The sequence below is a fragment of the Oryzias latipes genome, chromosome 7 (genome assembly GCF_053564925.1).
Source record: "Oryzias latipes strain Hd-rR chromosome 7, Olatipes_Hd-rR_3.1".
Taxonomy (NCBI): Eukaryota; Metazoa; Chordata; class Actinopteri; order Beloniformes; family Adrianichthyidae; genus Oryzias; species Oryzias latipes.
Window position 1 is genome coordinate 15,130,345 of NC_136243.1, and position 18,408 is coordinate 15,148,752.

Here is an 18,408-nt window from a genome sequence, read left to right on the forward strand (position 1 = left end):
AAACTGACATATTTATATACACAAATGGGTTTGTTTGGAAGCCGACTGACTGTCAGTGATTTTTTTTTTATAACTTCGTGTGAGTTTTTTGGCACTGGCTGGTCAGTTGCAATTTAATTTGATTATTTTCTATTTCTTCCTTAATTTAAAACAAGAAAGTTTAAGTACATAAAGTATTTTTAAAATCTCGATTAATTTTTATTTAATTTTTCAAGATAAAAGATTATATTTTTGCTTTATGTCTGTTATCTGTTTTTTTTGTTTGCTCTTTATTTTTATCTTCGAAAGAGACTTTTGTCACTGGGTACTGTTTAAAAAAGTTGCAATTACAGCCATAGTTTGACACCTCAAACGAACCCAAATCTTATAAAAATGTGTTTGAGCTTACCACCTGTTGTAACACTCCAACATTGAAGAGAAGAAAGTAGAGCTGGAAAGGTGCTGGGTGTCTATGTGTGCCTTTCATGCGCTTGTCTGTTTATGACAGATGCTAATAGTGCTCTGCTTGCATTGTGCCCTCAGGAGCACTTTAATTACTATTCAATGGACAGCACCCTTGGACATCTGGTCTTCTCTGTAAAATATGATGTGATTGGCGACCAGGAACATCTCCGTCTGATGCTCAGGTAACATTCAATATGCATGCGTGCAGTCTGTGTGACACACATCAACAGGTTGGGCAGGAAAAGTGCAGAATTAAATAAAAAAATAAAAAAACTTCCTACACTCCTTGAAAAAGTGAAAGTGTACATAACACAGTCATTTGTGTGTGTTAACCCAATGTTGACTAAAGGTACACATTACCGTTATCAGATATGTAATGTGGCTATAGATAGTGTCAACAGAGCTGTCATTTCCACGGGAAAGTAACAGATGAACTATGTATGACAGCAAGTGGGCAGAGAAGGAGAAAGGAGAAGAAGGTAAAGGAAAAGAAAGGCGCGCGGGGGGGGGGGGGGGGGGTCTGATAATGGTACAAACCGGATCCTTCCTACTGGATTTGATCTTGTCTTGTGTGGCTTTGATGGCCTGCCCTGATTCTTTTATGATTTTCCTCAGAACCAAGCTGAGAACCTACCACGATGTTATCCCCATTTCCTGCCTGACAGAGTTTCCTAATGTGGTTCAAATGGCCAAGGTTGGAAGAGTTTTATGCAGACTAATAGGACTATGGTTAGATTGATGCTGACATTGTTTTATGCTTTTTTCCTATTAAAGCTTGTATGTGAAGAAGTCAATGTGGACCGCTTTTATCCCGTTCTTTATCCAAAAGTAAGTTTTGTATTATAACGCTTCTTTTTCTTAAAATCCCACTCCAAGTATCTTTTGATCTATTTTAAAAGTGCTTGTTTCTTGCCGTTGTAGGTCCTGATCCACAACTAAAGGTTTTTTAAACAACAATCTTTTTTCGTCTGCTCCCGATTCACAATGATTTGAATAAAGAAATATTCAGAAATGCAATTTAGAGCCTAATTTTATTATAGAGAAAAATGCCACAAGAACATAATTCAAAGAACACAATTTTCATCAGAGTGGGTCTTGAAAAGTTGGGGTATTTACTATAAAATCTCATTTAAGCGCTGCACCTGCCCACCATCATTAGAGAAAGGAAATATGCAAATTAATGTTGAATCCATTTATTTCCTTTCCTAATGGCAAAAATAATCTGAATTTGCAAATTTGAAATTGTCCATATGTCATAGTACTGATTTTCAAGAAAGAAAGTGATGCATGCAATTCAGAGTTTAAAATTGTTAAATTACATTTCACTACAATGTTACTCTATTTTACTAACAATACAAAGCAATCAAAGACTCATTTCGGAAGCATAGATGTTCACACTCAGATGTTACTCCAGTAAAAAACAGAACAATCCATCCTGTTTTTGACTGGAAGCCACCACAACAGCAAGACTATGTCTTTTTGATGGTTAAGAGTCAGGCTGCAGGGTGTTGTTCCAGCTGCAAACAGCAGATACTAGATAAAACCAAAGTTGCAATAATCCAACCTTTAGGGGATTACAACGGTGCTGTCTTTACTGTACCATAACATCAATAGTTCACAAACACTACTGACTTAAACAAAGACGATATGGAACAATTACGGATATTCATAATAGGATTATTGATCCTGGTCAGAGAAAATTACAAATGTTTTTTGAGGACGCAAATGAACTTTTTCCTGAAGTGAGGGAACAGTAAAAGACACTGTATGTATGTATGTGTTTTTTTTTTTTAAAATGTGTCTTTTCACAGGCATCCAGGCTCATTGTGACATTTGATGAACACGTGATAAGCAACAATTTCAAGTTTGGAGTCATCTATCAAAAGTTTGGACAGGTGAGCTGCAGATCCTGGATGTGCAGAAAAGCCTCATGACCTCACTCAAAAAAAGAAAAAAAAATCTTTCTGACCTTTTAATTCTCCCAAGAAAGCTGGTTGTGCTCAGTCCCTCGTCTTAATTACAGCTCTCACTCAAACTCAGTCATTGCTGCTGACTTCAACTCACCCTCTCATTATCTGAGGCAATCAGCTCTTTCGTGCACTCCTATAGAAAGGTGGGAAGGCAAAATGAGCAGTTCTGTGTTTTCCAGGGGTATATATACATATTCAAAGAAAATACTGTCTTGACCACCTTGTGAAATCCATGGAAACTTGCCTGAGGAGATATCTGATGAATTGCAGGATGCCTTTTGCTCATTTTGCATTCTGCAGAGGTGCAAAGAAGAGAGAGGCATGATTATCATGCAGGTTTATTAGACATACATTATAAATAATGAAAAATGACAGCAATTTCCTTGTATTTGTGCTTTTGTTTTGTACATCAAATACAAAGTTTATTTGATATGCAGATCACTACAGCACAAATATTTCATGAGAAACTAATTGAAAAAAAGGGAGTTAATTTGAAAGCTAGATATCCACAAAAAAGTTGAACATTTACACTCATGCACATACACTTACAAACACACACACACCTACACCCCCCCCCCCACACACACACATCTATCAGTTTAAAAAAAATGCTATTAGAAAGAACCCAGAAAATGCTGTGGAATTTAAGATAAACAGGTGATATGTGTATGCAAAAATATACGTTTCAGTGAGAATGTAAAACTTAATATTATTGTAAACTGAATATTAAGCATGAAAACATTTCTAAAACTCAGATTCACATTGTCATGGATATGAGTTTTTCCTAACAAAGAGAAGAACCACACAGGAGATGAGAATTTCTGGATATCAGGAAGAAAATAAGACTAAAATTATCGCATAAAAATAAGAAGCGTCATTTAGTATAATTCTTGACTAAATAAAAGCCATTTTTTCAACAAAAAATTCCACAAATAAGGCTAAGAATGCAAACACCTTCCTTTGCAACGCTTTTTCAAGCGGCCACTTTCAACGAAAAGTCCATGCAAATGCATGTAATGCACATTTTAGGTTTCCGCGTTTAAAATGCTTGCGTTCGCACGCCCCTACGCAAGTTTTTACGACCATTTTTGGGTTCTATGTATGAGAAGCGCGAACAATGAATGTGCTTTGCCAGCTAAACCAGACTGAACTTTGGCAGTGACTCATGGATGACGTTCTTTTTAATTAACGGAGGTGCAAACCATGAAATTTGAAAACTCAAATTTGAAAACACACTTTAAATCAAACTTAGAGCATAACTGGTTTGTCTGATGAACCCAGAGACCGCGACGAGCCTGATGATCTGAGTTTGTTTTTTAAATAAATATGAACAAAGGCCATTCCCCTTTGTATAACTGCCAATGCAAGGAGGCTACCAATGAACCAAACCATTTCTGTTTTGTGCCCCAATTGCGAGATTTGCACTGCTTTGACATTTTCCACCAATCCTCTTCCAACTGTAGGTGGTGGACATGTGCTAGTAAACAGTAGAAAAAGAAGAAGAAGCCCCTCCCTGCATGTCCAGTGTGAACATCATGGAAAGAACGTGCGTCAAATGCCCGTTGTGTACCTGTCTTTACAGTGTTTAGTGGGTTTTGGTTTTTGCAACTGTAAGCAAAAGTGCATTTTAAATTTAAGGGCTCTCTTCAATACATAGAAAAACCCAAGACCCTTAAACGAATACATTTATCAAAATTTATCCTAAACCTTTTTCCATCTACTTACTGACAATAGTGTCATATCTGGAATTGACTGAGCCCACAGCCAACATCCAGGGTGAAAATACGAGCTGAAGGTTTTAATGTTTTCGCAAATCCTGTTAATTTCCTAAAATATTTGTATCTCTGCTGCCTCATTTTTGTCATGGCTCACATCTTTTCAGGGTGAGTTAACATTTTTAATTAACAGTTTCATTAACTTGCTTCATTCCTGACTCTTTTGCTGGTTGCAGACCTCTGAAGAGGAGTTGTTTGGTAACAGCAAAGAGAGTCCGGCTTTTGTAGAATTCCTCGAGTTTTTGGGAGAAAAGATTGAGCTTCACAACTTTAAAGGGTAAGAATACAACAACATAATGCAGTTTGCATCTTATGCAACAGACGAGTAGAAGGCTGGCAATGTTTAGTAGAAAATCACAGTTGTGCATGACTTTGTGTGCTCCCAGCTTCCGGGGAGGGCTAGATGTGACTCATGGGCAGACTGGCACAGAATCTGTCTATTGCAACTACCGCAACAAAGAGGTCATGTTCCATGTGTCGACAAAGCTACCGTACACAGAGGGGGACACTCAGCAGGTAAGACAATACAACAGCAGTCTAACACACGCTTCATGATTCATAAAAATCAGTTCCCTGTAGGTGTCATTGTACCATATGCTGCAATTACTCCCCTGTTGTGCAGAAAACAGCAGCACATATAAAAACCTAAAGCCTCAAGAGTCCAGAAACCCCTTCTGTATTACAGCCAAATCCTGGAAGTCTTAAGTTTGTGCATTTACACAAACACTGAACAATGACTGTTTTCATTAGTGTATATATATTTTACGTTTTTTTTATTGATTTTTTAAATTTTTATATTTGTGTCTTTTTTTATTGTTGTTTATTTTTATGCATCATTGGATCGGGGTCTGTGAGGACAGTAATGTCGTCTGTGCCATATTGTAACGTACATTGCACATTTGACAACAAATATATATTAAATCTTAATGCTTGAAGTTGTATAATTGCATAAAAATCAGCTTTCTTGTTGCCATAAAAGATAAACAGCACCACCTTGTGACATCTAGCAGATTTCTGAGCCGTTTGGCTGCAGTTAAAAAATTCTTGCCTTTGAAGGCTTCCTGTAATCAAAATTTAAAAAATCCAGGACATCAGCTGAGACTGCCTTACTTCTAGAGAACCTCATCGTTCAAATCATGTATCATTTGTCTTTTTTTTTTTTTTATGAATTCTTGAATTATATATCCATTACTAATGCCTATTGCCAGCTCCTGGAAACCAAAACCTCAGGATAGGATAATTACAAAATTTATTTATAAACTTTGTCACTTCAACTCAATTAGAACCAGTACATAAAAACTTAAAATAGACACAAATTTAATTTATAAGCTTGACAATTATTATTGCCCTGTTGAAATTATCTTGGAATTATTTCAGCCAAAGAAATAACCTCTTGGGATGGGGCTGTTGTGTTGCAGCTGCAGAGGAAGAGACACATAGGGAATGACATTGTTGCCATCGTGTTTCAAGAAGAAAACACTCCCTTTGTACCAGACATGATAGCATCAAACTTTCTTCATGCCTATATTGTGGTCCAGGTGGTCAACCCCTGCTCTGACAATGTTCTCTATAAGGTAACCTGCTTCCCCTTTGTCCTGTTTTCTACCAAAATTGTCAATTTCTTGCAAAACTGAACACAGTTAGCATATTTGGCACTTTCTAGGTGTCAGTGACAGCACGGGATGATGTTCCTTTTTTTGGCCCACCCCTCCCAAATCCTGCTATCTTTAAAAAAGTAAGAAAAACAGCCACACTTTTATCCACAAATGTCTAAAATGTGTGTTTGACCAGTTTCATCAAATTTTCTTTGTCTATTTCTTGTCTTTTAATTTTTGGTCTTAGGGCCCTGAATTCCAAGAATTCCTTTTTACTAAGTTAATTAATGCAGAGTATGCCTGCTACAAAGCTGAAAAATTTGCTAAATTGGAGGTAAGTTTTTTGAAAAACATTATTATCCTACATGTCTGGCTAATTTACTTTACCATCCATTTTATCGTCTTTTTGTCTGAAAGGAACGAACAAGATCAGCACTGCTGGAGACCCTTTACGAAGAGCTCCATGTGAACAGCCAGGCCATAATGGGTCTTGGAGGAGAGGATGACAAACTTGAGAATGGAAGCGCAGGAGGGGGGGGCTTCTTTGAGTCCTTCAAGGTAACTGAAAAATGAGGACCAGGGATTAGGAACATAAATCTGATTGATGTTCAGTTTAATGATTGGAAAACCACAAGGGGTGACCTTCTGGCTGAAATAGATGGATCTCAGAGTGAAGGATTTGATTTACTTACTGGAGAAGCAGTAATTTTTCCCTTTGAGATGATTTGCCATCAAGAAAATCATTTGTCTTAGTATTTAAACACTGTCATGAAGATGTAATGCTTTTATTTTTTCTATGCATGTAGTCAGGTTTCTCCCTTTTCTCCATGGCAGAATTGTAGGGTCTTTTCTTCACATGTGAGTTGGGCTGCAGCAGTTCCATCAGCACTTCTGCACTTCTGCAATCTCAATGAAGAGAAGCTCTTCCCTGCTGGAAATCCTTGCTCCCTTGCTTCACAGCTTTTTTCTGCTCAGGTGGTCTTACTTTGATGAGGTGCTCAACAACTGGCTGCACATTAGTATGCTTTCGGCCTTTTAGTTTGTCATGATGTCAAGGGGAAAATGGTGGATTTCTGTCACTTTGCTTCATTCGAAAAAGGTTCTTCTGGCTGCTCCACTTGGCCCTTTCTACTTCTTCTCTTCCTCTGCCTGCCAACCTAAACATAATGATTCATCTTAAGCACCCTCTGGGTACTAAAGCTCAGCAGCATTCTCTGCCGCTTCCTTTTCTGTCAGGATTAGCATCATACCAGTGGATTCTGCCTGTAGCGGTCAGTGATCAGGGACAGCCCTGAGGTTCCTCTCTGCCTATAACAGCGATACCGAGGTCACACAAGGCAACACCATCTCAATGTGTTTCCCCCTCCTCGTCTCTTTTTATAGCGGGTGATCCGCAGTAGGAGCCACTCTATGGACACCATGGGTCTAGGTTTCAAGAAGCCATACACACTCTCCTCTAGCCCGAGCGGCCCCTTTAACCACAACTCACCTGAGAACCCCAAAATCATGGGGACAGTAAGTACAGTCTGAATCCTCTGAAGTAAAGCAAACCTGGCTTTGTTTGCTTCCTTCTGCAGTTCTGACGCATTAATACCCCGTCTTCCTCACTTGTCTGCTGCACTAACGTCCCACAAGGTGTGCCACACGGTCAGGCAAGGAGTGCAATTGCAGGAAGCTTTGGTCTCAAGCGCTTTCAAGTTCTCATAATGTCTAAAAGACAGAGAAACTCAAACAACTGAGCTGATTTTGTGTATCTGCATTGTACATGTGTGCTCACTGGAAGTGCCGGTTGGGTTTTATTTGTGAAAATGAGTGTTTGTGAAGCATGTGCACTTTTATTGATAAATGTTAACATGGGAAAAATAGAATTAGATTCACGAGGAAAAGCCTTAGCCCCCATGTCAATTGTTCACATTTTCTGAATCATCGGATCCGAAAAGCAGAAGTATGCATTGAGTCTTCTTTGTGGATTTGTTAGATTAAACACAAATCTAAGTGTTTTTTAAATAAAAAGGTCTTAACACATGTTTTGATTACTGTCTCTGCTATTTTTAACCCTTCTCTTTACAGGCTTACAACCAACCACAACTGGTTCACTGTGCCTCTCCTATTCAGCAAAATGTGTTGCACTCATGGAGCTAAACTTCCTCCATCTATACTTTACATGTGCTTTGCATTTTGTTTGACCTAACATGACTGACTGCATGAAATCTCATATATACCTGTGTAAATCTCATGTTAACTCTTCTCTCTCTTTTGTCACCTGTCATCACCACTCTCTGTGTCTCACTCTGTCTGTTTTTCTGTCTTTTTGTCTCTGTACTTGTCTCTTTTTTGCCTTTTCTTCCTGCTTTACTCAGTCATTGCTTGTCCCAGGCAAAAGTCCCAGTAAATATGGACGCCGAGGCAGTGCCATAGGAATAGGAACAGTAGAAGAGGTTCATGTCTAATTCTAACTCCTCTCTAACTTCCTCCTTTTCCTCTGTTGCTTTTTTTTGTAACTGCATGGCTCTACTGCATCATAGACAAACATTTTTAGCTTTTTGGATTTCAGCTGTGTAATTAGGTTTCAGTCCTTTGGAGTGCTACAGAGAGGGTGAAATGTGTTATGCATCTTTAAGAAAAACTAGAAATAGTTCCATAAAGATTTGCATGAAAACACTAAAGATAGTGTTAGTTCTCCTCTGCTGTTTTTGTGCTTTCCAAAGTACCTTCTAATGTCTTTTATGCTAATTAAAATATAATTACTTTATTTCAGTCAAATCTAGTTTGAGACTCCAGTTGCAAATATATATATAAATTTACAAATACATATCTATATATATCTATCTATATATATATATATATATATATATATATATATATATAGCACAACTGCTCTGACAGAAAGACTATCAGCAGCGTCTCATTCAGTGGCTTTTTCTTTTAACTGGAAGAAAACAGCATCACTCTGGAAATTCTGTTTACTTAATTTCGATTTATTTTAATCAAAATTCTTATTTGCCACATGAAAAAATGTATTTTTCTCTTCAGGGATAATCAAATGAACAAATGAACATTGTTTTTAAAATAACGTATTTATTTAACCCAAAGTTGTGTTGACTCCTTGACAGTCTCTGATTATACCTGGAAAAAGCCCGACCAGGAAAAAGTCTGGACCTTTCAGCTCCAGGCGAAGCAGCGCCATCGGCATTGAAAATATTCAAGAAGTTCAGGAGAAAAGGTGAGCCGAGACTCCTGGACTTGTCTTTAGGGATTTTCTGCTAGAAATATTTGAACTCTGTGATAAGTTTTTATTTAATAATCAATTTCATTTGATGATTTAACAGTAGAGATACCTCCCCAAATACCCAAAAGACACCTGACAGTGGCCATGTTTCCCAAGATCCTAAGTCTGACAACTCAGATCAGAGCTCTCCAGAGGTGCTCACCACAGCCAAAAGCAGGTGTGTCAAAAGATTTAGTTGTTGGCAGAAACAAAATGTTTCACTGTTTTCAGCATTTTAGTCAAAACTGTTTAGCTGTGAAAAAGATAACCCAGAGAGTAGTTCTTACTTCTGTGGCAGGACTCCATCAATTCCTGAGGCCCATGACCTCTCCCGGTCCTCCTCCAACGCCAGCAGCTTTGCCAGTGTGGTGGAGGAGAATGAGAACGAGGCCACAGAAGACTATGACACTGGCATGGTGAGTGAGGATCAAGTCCTGTGTTCAACCGCAGCTAAGCTGACACAGTTTGCGTTGAAGTTTTAAGGCATGTTTTTCTTTCCACTGCTCCTTCCATGTCACCACAGGAGAGTTTATCGTCAGCTGGAACCCCCCACAAGAGAGACTCTTTCACCTACAGCACTTGGTTGGAGGACAACATTAGTTACTCCAGTTCCAACAGCCGTGGAAGCTCACCAGGTAAAAAAAAGCAAAATTCAAAAATGTTACAATAAGCAGCAAATGTGAAAACTTGTTACACATTTTTCTTTATTTTTTGTAAAAATGTAACACCTCCTTAATGTGACATATAAACACCTTTTTTTATTTTGTTCACATTTTATTCAATAAATGCTTGTTTTTTAGGAAAATTAAACAATAGGATAAGTTCAAAAAATAAGAGGGAAAAAGACGACAAAACAAGAACTTGGAGGTAGTTTGGACAAAAAAGGAGCTGATCTACTATCAGAAATCAAGACTTGAGCAGAGTTTCAGTGGTGAACATATAAAGAAAAGGACTTTCAGGCACAGAGTACTACAGATCTCACTTGACGAAAAAACATCATTGACCAGTGAGTCACTAAAGTTTACCTGAGAGACTTTCTGAGAAAACAAGCTTGACTTCACACCAGTGAAAGCTGGATCACAACAATGTCTTGTAAAGTCTGAAAATATGCTATATAATCTTACAGAGCTGTAGCAGAAATTAATCTCTAAAAATCCTAGATGAATCCCTTATACCTGCTCAAAAAAAGACTGAACAACTGCAGCTTTAAAACTATAAAATCAAATCTGTTTCCTATATTTGATTTTACTTTATGACAGCTGACAGAATCGCTGAAAAATTAGGCTTAAGGCTTTATTTGTTGCTGGTTTAACACTTAACTCTTTCTTCAGGTCATGGTAAACCTGACCGAGTGAAGGCGACTGATATCCGTATCAAGCTGGAGCGATCACATGATCATCAGTCCTCAGTAAGAAAAGTTTGACCTCACTCCTAAAAAGACCCATATGATCACGTCTTTCAAGAGTTTGACACCGAAGTCACTGTTGGAAAGACTTTTTTTCAGAACACCAGGGGATGACTCCAAAGCTTTTGGTTCAAGCTTTGTCTGTACTTCTCTTTTTATAAGTTAGGGAGTATGTCTAAAAAATAAACAATCAACTCAAGCTTTTTCCCAACTGTTTTCACATTTTCATTGCTTGTAGTATGTAGTTAGTTAGTGAGTTATCTTACAGGAACAATAACGTATTCTCTCTTGTGTCAGATTAATTTAGGATTGAAAATCTCAGAACCACAGTTCAGTAAGACAGAAAGAAAAACTGACAAATAAAAACCATACAATTAATTCAAAGATTGTACAAAACTGATAGTTTGAGATCACTAGGATACAGTTCATGCCAAGAATTATTTGTTGATGTTTTTTCATTCATAAAATAGCAATGTAAGGGCTAAAATGTATTTTCTGTTGATACAATAAATGTGAAATGAATGATGATTAAAGGAGATTGAGAACATAACATAGTTCTCAATAAGTAATAAATCAATGTTAATTGAAATTTGAAATGATTGACATTTGTGTATGTGACACAAAAAACACCCTCTAAACGTGGACCCTCTTGCAGAATGCTACCTTTCTGGAGACTGGCTTCCTCAAACAAAGCTGCGGTTAAATTTGCAATTACTTCACACCTTCAACGTGCGCATGAAAATGTATATAATCTGCTTCTAGTTGATATTATTGGACAGCTAAGTGCAATTTTCTCTGAATCTCAATTTGCTTTGTTATTAAACATTTTGTGCTTTCACAATGACCCTCTCTGCAGCTCTTAAATAATGTCATGCTGTTTTCTTTCTTTGTCATTTTGTGCAGAACTGTTAGGTCACCCTCTGGTTTTATCCAGGATCCCTATCTTCAGGTAAGACTTCCCTCTTTATTCCCTCATTAAAACTACTATCATTCAGGTTGTTGGGCTTTAACACAACTTTTTGTCTTTTACCTAAAGCAACCCCCATTGGTTTTCTCTCTCTGGGAGATGAAAGACATTCAGGCCCTTGCCTTGAAGATGATGAAGAGAAACAGCAGGTGGAGCTGGGTGCCTGCGGCGATTGGGTCAGAGCTTACCCAGATGCCTGAAAGACACTAGAAAAGGCCATTCACAAAGAGGGGCCAGTTTTGCACACGTTGCACACTCTTTTTCCTTCCACTCCTTTTGTTTCCCTTTTGTCGTCTGTTGCCAAGCTCCATGTGTATTTTTCTACCTTTACTTTTTACTTAAAAAACAAAAAAGCAAATTAGATATCCTAAGCAAACTCTCTTCATAAAAATATAATTGGTTAGATCTATAAGGTGAAGACAGACTTCTCTATGGAACTGGAAGGACAATAAAGACAGCTGCGAATTTACAAACTCAAGCCACAAAAATAAAAAGATGAGGTTATTTGGTGGAAAAACAGAAATAAAAGGACTCTATGACCCTAAATAGTAGCACTAAAATCAACAGTAAGAGTACCAGTACTAAAACAAACTCAAATAGCCTTAAATTTCCAAAATATTTTATTTGGGTTTCATTCTTTACTTTATTCACATGTTTGCAGGTTTTGGGACAACACTAACAGAGAAAGTCAGAAAGCAAATCTGAATGAGACAAACTTAAAGCAAAGTGTCATAAACATGGCAATATTTATCAACCACACTGTGTCACTGCCTGTATAGTCTGCTAGCATGTGAATATTGTCTCTTCTGGGGGATTAACTGTTTGTCCTTGTTGTCTGTTGGAGCGTAACCCAGTCCCATTATAATCTGAGTTGATGTTTTTTGACTTTTTTTCAAATTTCTGTCTGGTGCTCAGTATTTTTTTATTTATTGACTTGTTCCCTGTAGATGACATTGATGGCAAGTATCTATACCGCATCTCTGTGTTTACCACATTCACGATGTGTTGTATGTGTTGCTTTTGGCATAAAATATAATAATAGCACCTGTAAAGCTCTTTATGTTTCAGGGGTCAGATCTTTATTTTGTGCGGTACAGTTTGTTATGCAAAAATGACAAACTGATGTATATTTATTTGCTTTGAAAGAGGCTAAATATCTCCATTTACAACTACTGATAGTGTAAATATAGTTAGTAATATAGTGTATAATGTAAAGACCTTTTATTTTAAATATGACTGACATCTGAAAATGACTGCCATTATTTCTTGTACTCTTAATATTACATATTATTTTATTTGAAGATCCATTTTTGGAAGATGTCCAGACTATTCTGCGAACGGAAAGCTATTGCAGGATAGTCCATCCAGCTGATGGTTTCAGTTGCCTTATGTCACACACTGATGGTGTATGTGAAGCTGAAAAAGCAAATAGTTCATTCTCAGCAGGATCTACAATGAAATGAATGTTTGACTTGTTTGTTTTTATTGTAAATAAAGAACTTGAGAACTTTAAAGGCCCCTTGTTAATATTCTTGCACAATATGTTATATTTTCACATATAAATACTTTGCTCCAAGTAGAGTATGGTGAAAAGCAGCATGATAAGTATGTTTGGAAGATGAATGTTTCTGTTAGAGCATCAATCTGCTGACATTTCATTTATTTTTTTTAACAGTTAAGCCATAGAGGAGATGAACTTGTTTTGCCTTCATCATGTCTCAGCTGGGTTACTACATTTCTCTTTATCTTGGATTTAGCCAGTCATCTCTCTCACATCTCCAACATGTCCAAAATGCAGCTTTCCGTCTCTTGGTTGGGGGACGTAAGAGAAAGCACATTACACCTATTTAGCATCGCTCCACTGGGTGCCTGTGCATACAGTAGTAAAGTTAATTTTAAGATTATTTTATTCAAATAATCTTTCTCTTTATTTGCTGGCCTCAGGTTAGCTTCTTCTGAAGACACCGAGGACCATGCAGAAGCTCAGGGGGGACAGAGTCTTTGTTGCTGGAATTGGAAAATAGAATATTTATTAAATGCATGAATCAATTTTTTTTTGTATTTTGTCAGGAAAATTAACTACTTTTTTGTTATTGTAAAAATTTCCATTTAGAAATGAAAGTTCCATATCTGATCTGTTTCTTATTTGTTTTAAATGTTTTATTGTCTTTTCTTTTCCATAAGATTATGAAAAACACAAGCTTATAGTTAATAATGTTGTGAATCAAAATGAAATCAATGTGACTCCCAGCTCTCCTGGTGTTACAGTCACCTTGGCTCAGACAAGAAGATTTAATCTTAAACTCTCTTCAACATGTGTCTTAAAGACATAAGTCTTGATATCTCTTGTCATCACTTCAGGACAGCACATCTTCCTCTTCATCTTAGGATCTTCAATTGCCAATCCCCAAATTTCTGCAAAAAAAAGTTGTGAGTCATTGTTCCCAAATATCTTAATTTAACTGAAAAATCTCCGCTGAATACTGACATGCAAATCTTCCCTCTAAACCTAATGAAGGTCAGACTTAAACTTTCAGTTTATCCAACCCAACTCTTTGTCAAGACACTTGCCATGTCCTGGCTTTCATACTGATTTGCATTTTCATCAAGCCAGCACAGTGCATGATCACCTCTATAGATCATACAAAATTTTATTAAACATTTAATTTCTAATGAGCCAACACAGAACAGATATCACACCACTGTTTACCGTACTGCCTTCCTGTCTCTGCATTTTGTTTTCTTTTTGAATATGTGGAGTATGGTGTCATGGTTATTGCCTGTAATATTTTGGTGAGAGGTGCAGGGAACATCCGGTTCTCCTTGTGAGCAGTGACAGGCAAGAATTGTAGTGGGATTTTTGGTTGGAAGGTCCTATTGGGCTTTCCATTCTGTAGGCACACATCATCGATTAAAAGGCAATTAGACTGCACCAACTCCTGTTTACTTAAAGCAAAATCTACTCATTAATTTCCCTTTTAACTGAGACATTTTTTCAGTACTTCAATTGCTGCTGCGCTTTTAACTAATTCAATTTTCACTTCTTATGTTTATCAAGAGTTCAGTTGTTGTTTTTAGTTTTAGTTCGAGAGAGAGAGAAAGAGATTTTAACTTTATTTGTGACAGCGGAACCTTCTCTTCAGAGAAACAACACGCGGAATAAAAAGGTTCGGACCATAGGACGCGCAGACCGGAAGTCGGTTCTCCTAAGTCACATTGAAGATTAAACGCCGGTCGACGCAATTTTTGGTAATAAATAGCGCTTTTCCTTAAGTTGCGTTTTTTAGATCGTGGTCGCTTTTAGATGGCAACAAAACTCTTTTCACGAAAAATTAATTTCCAAGCTGTTTTAAACCTTTTATGTGCCCACAAAGCTATCGCAGCTATGTTGTTGCTGTGTTTGCCAACACGCGTGTGTGACTAGATATTGGTTAACCCAAACCTAACTAAGTTTCTCATTTGTTTATTTAAAAAGAAAAAATGACAGAATAAGACAGTTTTTAAAAGGTGAAAAAAGTACAAATTGTAATGCTTGAACACCCCAGCAGCAAGGCTCTGTTGGAAAGAAAACCTCCCCGTCGTTTGTCGCTAACAAAACCCACGATAATGTATTTGTGCTGTCGTGTTTTATCTTTGTTTTTAATAGAATTTTAGCCAAAACTGATATTTGGTCCATTATGTTTAGCATATAGAATAGAAAAAAAAGTCAAGTGTATAACTAAATCAGTGTTTTTTTTTATGTCCTCACAGGAGCAGTGATCCAATTCATTCCTAATGACACAAGACTGATCTTTTCCAGTTGAGGATGTTTGTTTCAAGGGTTTTCCCTCGGGTTGGTTTTTTACAGAGAACAATATGTAAGTATTAAACATTTCCACATTTGTTTGTTCTTGTATTCCGGTACAGATTCTTTGACTTTGATGATGGCTGCCTTTTTAACATTCTTTTGGGGGGAGCTAGTGGTGATGCTAGTACAAGTTTTTGACATTTCTTGATACATTAACTGTTGTTAAAACTATTCAAAAAAGGTTTTTCAAGAAAATGTTTACAAAACCTCATTGAAGATTAGGACACATTAAATATATACAAAGAAATAAGCCTTATTTGTTTTTCTTTGGTTTATCTAGAGTCGTTTTTTGACATTACATTTGTAAATTGTAACGAGAGAGGACGTCAACAATGAGAGGTAGTCGGTGTGTAAATATGCAGTTGTGCAAGAATGTAACAGTGCAAAAATGCAGTACTTAGGTAGAAGAGGTTAGAGGAAATGTATAACAATAAAAGCAGTAAAGAGCAGTAATAAGTAAGAAGTCCAATTTCTGACAGGGATACAGAGTCTGTGGTATTGAGTGTGGTGTGTTAATGGGTGTTTAGTTAATGTGACTGCTTGTGGGAAAAAGCTTTTCCTCAGTCTGGTTAGTCATGGACCACTAGTTGAACAGATTTGGAACTGAGTTAATGCTCTCATTGCACAAAGAGTGCCGGTGCTTTTTATTTTATTTTTTCACCTTAAATTTTATTCTTGCTCTGTTAATTTTTTTTTTTTTTTACTCCCTCATCCTTTTACTCACAGTATTGTTTGTCCTATTTTAGTTCTAAATACTGATAGTTTGTTTTTGATGTCAAAAACAATTTCAGATTCTCTCTTGTCCCTGTTGTCTCTTGTAAATGGGATGACAGATCTTCAAGTTCTTCAACTTTTCATCTTATCACATGTGTCCAGGTACACTTCAAGCCCACAAACCAAGTTTTAATGGATTTCTACAGAAGGCTCTTCCTCCTTCGAGTTCCCCAATACAACAAAAATATCAAAATTACTCAACAGCAGCAGACAACACATCTCCCCCACGATGGATCCAACTTGAGCCGGAACTGGACGAAGCCCTGGTTCCACGTAAACTGTCAGTGAGTCCTCTGGAGAGCTGGCTCTCACTCCGCTACTCCCTTCCTCCCCTGCTGGAGTCCTCTCAGCCACAGGGAGATGTAGAGCTGCTGAATGAAAAAGTGCTGCCCCCCATTTCTGTCCCTTCTTTGGACGATGGGGAGAGCCCTGCAACACCCATGAAGTGCAAAAATGTTCTGGAGATCCGACGAAGGAAGATGAATAGGCATAAATACAAAAAGCTTCAAAAGCGAACAAAATTCCTAAGGAGGAGAGTAATGGAAGGCAGGGGGAAGAAAAAACAGGTAAGTTTAACTGGACTCATCCTAATTTAAATGCCATATATGGTATATGTAAAAAAAAAAAAGAGCACATTAAAGTGAACAATTTTTGTTGTCGTGCTCAGAAAAGATTTGAAGAGGATCTTCAGAGGATCTGGATGCGAGCTGGACTCAAGAAGCCCCCAGAGGGTTGGACTGCGCCAAAGATCTTCATCAAACAGCACGGAAACCGAAGGAACTGAGATACACAAACAGCTTTTTTAGTTTATCACAATCATTCTCATTGGCTGACCTACACATACCCAACAGAGTTGACATCTATGTCATTGTTTTCTATAGAAAGCAAAAATGAGGCCAACTTTATCTAGTGTGTAGTCAAACTCTGTGTAATCAAATAAAGACATGTCTGACCTGCATGTTGTTCCTCTTTACTTCTAAGCTCTCAAAAGCTGATTCAAACAGTACTGTGAACATTTTCCATATCCTCACTGTAGATGGCAGTATTGGACAAATGCTCAAAGTTAGTGATGTAACATCTGCAGAGCTTCAACTATTTACTGCATTTAAATGTAGAATATCAACAAAGAAAATTCCAAAAATGTTAGAAATGTTAACGGGGGGCAGGATGGAGATTTTATTTTTAAAAAAGATCTGTAGACTGAAGTGCAGCTGCTTACAATCTTATTAGCATTTTTGTATTTGGGTTGTAGGAATTTGGAAAATAAGAAATTTGTGAAGGATTCTGAAACTTCACATGTACCAGATTGGCGTTTTGTAATAAGGTATACGAGTTCAGATATTGCAAAAACTGTTCGAGTGGTGAATCAACTGATTCGAGGTAACTGAGGTCAGTTTCATAGACGCATGGATTGTTATTGGATGATAGCACAGCTGAAACATAAAAAACACAATCAGGTTTTTACTGACTGGGAAAAGTTTATTTAGCCATGTAGAAAAGTATACATATGCACTGACTGAAATGTAATGGCTCAGTCTTTGCAAGAGTAAACTTCAATTATTGGGGTTGAACTAGTTAATGGACAGTGAACCATTTGTCTATCAGTGGAATTGTTAACACTATATTTAATTAAAAAAACAACAACTTTAAAGTGGTTCTAATGGGTTTTTGTAAACTAAAACATTATCTTTATGATAAGACATGGGGGCCTGCTTTCATGGATTTTTGACTGGAATGCCCTGATTTCAGTCTCGGGAGCAGTAGTATTTGCCCCATCATTACCCCAATATAATTACTTCTACCTCAACTCACCCAGGGGAGCTGCCCAGTGGTCAGAAGGGTTAAAAAGCCTTCCACTGGATACAGCTAAATGCTTTGACGCCTAAATTTATTTCCAGCTATGAAAAAAAAATCTCTAATGTTTTTTTGCTCAATTATTGGTAATTTTGGAGCTGAAATGGTTTGATACAAATATGCAACCATAGGCATCAAGGGATAAGAATGAAAAATGTTTTGGGTGATTTATGGTTCTTTGGAAAACTCAAACATGATACGACCTTTCAAAATGTGTGTGTTGGGGCCCAACAGAGAACTGTTTCCTGGAAAATGCTGTGAAATCTTTTTTTAACAAAAAAAACAAGAAAATAAAGATTTTGTACACCAAAATTCCTTGAAAAATACCATCATTTGAAAGGCTTTTTTCTGAAAGAAAGGTTAACACCTGTGCTTCCCTATAATTGGGCATGTTGATGGCTGTCCTGACCACATTTTTATCCCTCTAGTTCGTTGACCTTTTCTATGCTGAAGTCTTTGGAAGTTACTGTGCATGTTTGTGAGGAGAGCAGCAGCTCCAAACTGCTGCA

The 18,408-nt window shown here is 37.3% G+C and overlaps 2 protein-coding genes across 24 annotated transcripts in view; both read left to right on the forward strand.

The window, feature by feature from the left end:
* rap1gapa (RAP1 GTPase activating protein a) overlaps positions 1-12,938 on the forward strand; it is a 45,052-nt gene extending 32,114 nt beyond the window's left edge. For 8 of the 23 annotated variants that reach the window (XM_023956780.2, XM_078950308.1, XM_078950309.1 and 5 more), the window contains 19 exons: positions 523-626; positions 1,060-1,138; positions 1,219-1,272; positions 2,256-2,339; positions 4,366-4,466; positions 4,576-4,705; positions 5,608-5,763; positions 5,853-5,924; positions 6,032-6,118; positions 6,202-6,342; positions 7,168-7,299; positions 8,145-8,222; positions 8,898-9,007; positions 9,114-9,230; positions 9,333-9,468; positions 9,576-9,687; positions 10,384-10,460; positions 11,361-11,406; positions 11,494-12,938. In XM_023956780.2, coding sequence (XP_023812548.1) covers positions 523-626; positions 1,060-1,138; positions 1,219-1,272; positions 2,256-2,339; positions 4,366-4,466; positions 4,576-4,705; positions 5,608-5,763; positions 5,853-5,924; positions 6,032-6,118; positions 6,202-6,342; positions 7,168-7,299; positions 8,145-8,222; positions 8,898-9,007; positions 9,114-9,230; positions 9,333-9,468; positions 9,576-9,687; positions 10,384-10,460; positions 11,361-11,369 — 1,779 coding nt within the window. In that variant the 3' untranslated portion in view covers positions 11,370-11,406; positions 11,494-12,938. The remainder of the gene's footprint in view (positions 1-522; positions 627-1,059; positions 1,139-1,218; positions 1,273-2,255; positions 2,340-4,365; positions 4,467-4,575; positions 4,706-5,607; positions 5,764-5,852; positions 5,925-6,031; positions 6,119-6,201; positions 6,343-7,167; positions 7,300-8,144; positions 8,223-8,897; positions 9,008-9,113; positions 9,231-9,332; positions 9,469-9,575; positions 9,688-10,383; positions 10,461-11,360; positions 11,407-11,493) is intronic. The other 15 variants (XM_078950313.1, XM_078950317.1, XM_078950321.1 and 12 more) reach the window with 7 other exon arrangements.
* A 1,597-nt stretch (positions 12,939-14,535) lies between these two features.
* On the forward strand, positions 14,536-17,003 carry aurkaip1 (aurora kinase A interacting protein 1). The gene is made up of 4 exons (XM_004070843.4): positions 14,536-14,673; positions 15,175-15,281; positions 16,148-16,611; positions 16,713-17,003. Exons 2-4 carry the CDS (start codon positions 15,230-15,232, stop codon positions 16,827-16,829), a joined length of 633 nt encoding a protein of 210 aa, XP_004070891.1. The 5' UTR covers positions 14,536-14,673; positions 15,175-15,229; the 3' UTR covers positions 16,830-17,003.
* Positions 17,004-18,408: the final 1,405 nt, after the last annotated feature.

Excerpts from the sequence above, each read along its gene's own strand:
- aurkaip1 (XM_004070843.4), top strand. The coding sequence starts at position 15,230 with ATGTTTGTTTCAAGGGTTTTCCCTCGGGTTGGTTTTTTACAGAGAACA. Across the intron at positions 15,282-16,147 it reads TTTTTTACAGAGAACAATAT|GTACACTTCAAGCCCACAAA; the intron begins GTAAGTATTAAA and ends ACATGTGTCCAG. Across the intron at positions 16,612-16,712 it reads GCAGGGGGAAGAAAAAACAG|AAAAGATTTGAAGAGGATCT; the intron begins GTAAGTTTAACT and ends TGTCGTGCTCAG.